The 1,226-nt window shown below is 33.4% G+C and overlaps 1 protein-coding gene across 1 annotated transcript in view; it reads left to right on the top strand.

Moving 5' to 3' along the window:
• Positions 654-1,226, top strand: part of LOC109719308 (probable LRR receptor-like serine/threonine-protein kinase At1g67720) — an 8,255-nt gene continuing 7,682 nt past the window's right edge. The window contains exon 1 of the mRNA XM_020245885.1: positions 654-809. Coding sequence (XP_020101474.1) covers positions 740-809 — 70 coding nt within the window. The 5' untranslated portion in view covers positions 654-739. The remainder of the gene's footprint in view (positions 810-1,226) is intronic.

Here is a 1,226-nt window from a genome sequence, read left to right as displayed (position 1 = left end):
TTCGCTTACCCTCTGTTTTCCCTAACTAAAAGGCTTACCGTTCATTAAAGGAGATGGAATGCACCGGGTCCAGTGAAAAAGCTCCTCCCTATATTGCGCCCCCGCTCCCTCCCACCAACCCCTTTTCCCCCTTTCCGTTTTTAACTTTCCTTTTTTTTGGTAAAATATATACAAACACCCTCCATATATTCTATTTTGAAATTGCCCCCTGAACTATAGTTATTTCACTTCCACAGTCAAACCTCGACTTTTATTTTAAAAATTAAATAATTTTATGAAATTATGCACTAAAGATTTGTTTAATTAAAGAAAAATTACATGGTCTCCACATTCCATCTTTCTCTCTATTAGGGATACAAATGAATCTGAATTGATGATAATTCTGTTCCGATCTATTTTGAAAGTTAATACTAAAAAAAAAAATCTAGCAAAATTTTTTCTTATTGGTTAAAAATTAAAGCGAACTGTGAGAGAATAACATTTTTTTTTTAGATTTATTTTTATTCATCCACTCCATACCTTTAGATCCGACCCGTTTGCATCTCTACCTTTTATTTTCTCAAATGAAAACACTTTGGATATTTATACTTCGCCCCCATATTGTTTATTTATTACAGAAAAGGACAAGGCATAATCATTCATTACGCAAAACCCCACCTTTCCTTTTCACACTCTCCACACTCGCTCGAGTTGTATGTAGTTGGAAGAGGAGATTTTTCTCACAATCGTAGCACACGAAATGGGCGATCTAAGACGGGTTCTTTTGCTCCAAATTTTACTAGTCTCAGCATCTAAAGCTCAAATGCCTGGTTAGTATTGCTGATTCGGCCTTTAAATTCCCTTTTTTATGAGATTTTTTCTGTTTTTTTTTTAGCAAAAATTGGTTATTTTTGTGGAAATTATGTTCATATACTAGGTGGAGAGGTGGATTTGGTTTCCCTTGTGTGTTCTCTCCTTCTAATTTGGTTTAGGTACTTGCTTTCATGTGTATTTATAGAGCTAAAGGGAATTCACAAGCTTAATGTATCTGAAAAATGAACAAGAAGTGTATTTTAATTTAGTGTTCATTTTGGTAGCTTATGCTTGTATTAGTTGAATCATTAGAGGGAAAAAATGGTTTTGGTTTTGATTCTTGAGTCATTGATGTTGTCCAATTATCTTCGTTTTATTTCTTTTTAAATAATTTAGGTATTGGACTACCTGTGATCGTTACTGTTTAACTTAGT

Source organism: Ananas comosus, linkage group 13, assembly GCF_001540865.1.
Source record: "Ananas comosus cultivar F153 linkage group 13, ASM154086v1, whole genome shotgun sequence".
Lineage (NCBI taxonomy): Eukaryota > Viridiplantae > Streptophyta > Magnoliopsida > Poales > Bromeliaceae > Ananas > Ananas comosus.
Note: the sequence above shows the minus strand (reverse complement) of the source record. Positions and strands in the feature narration are given on the sequence as shown.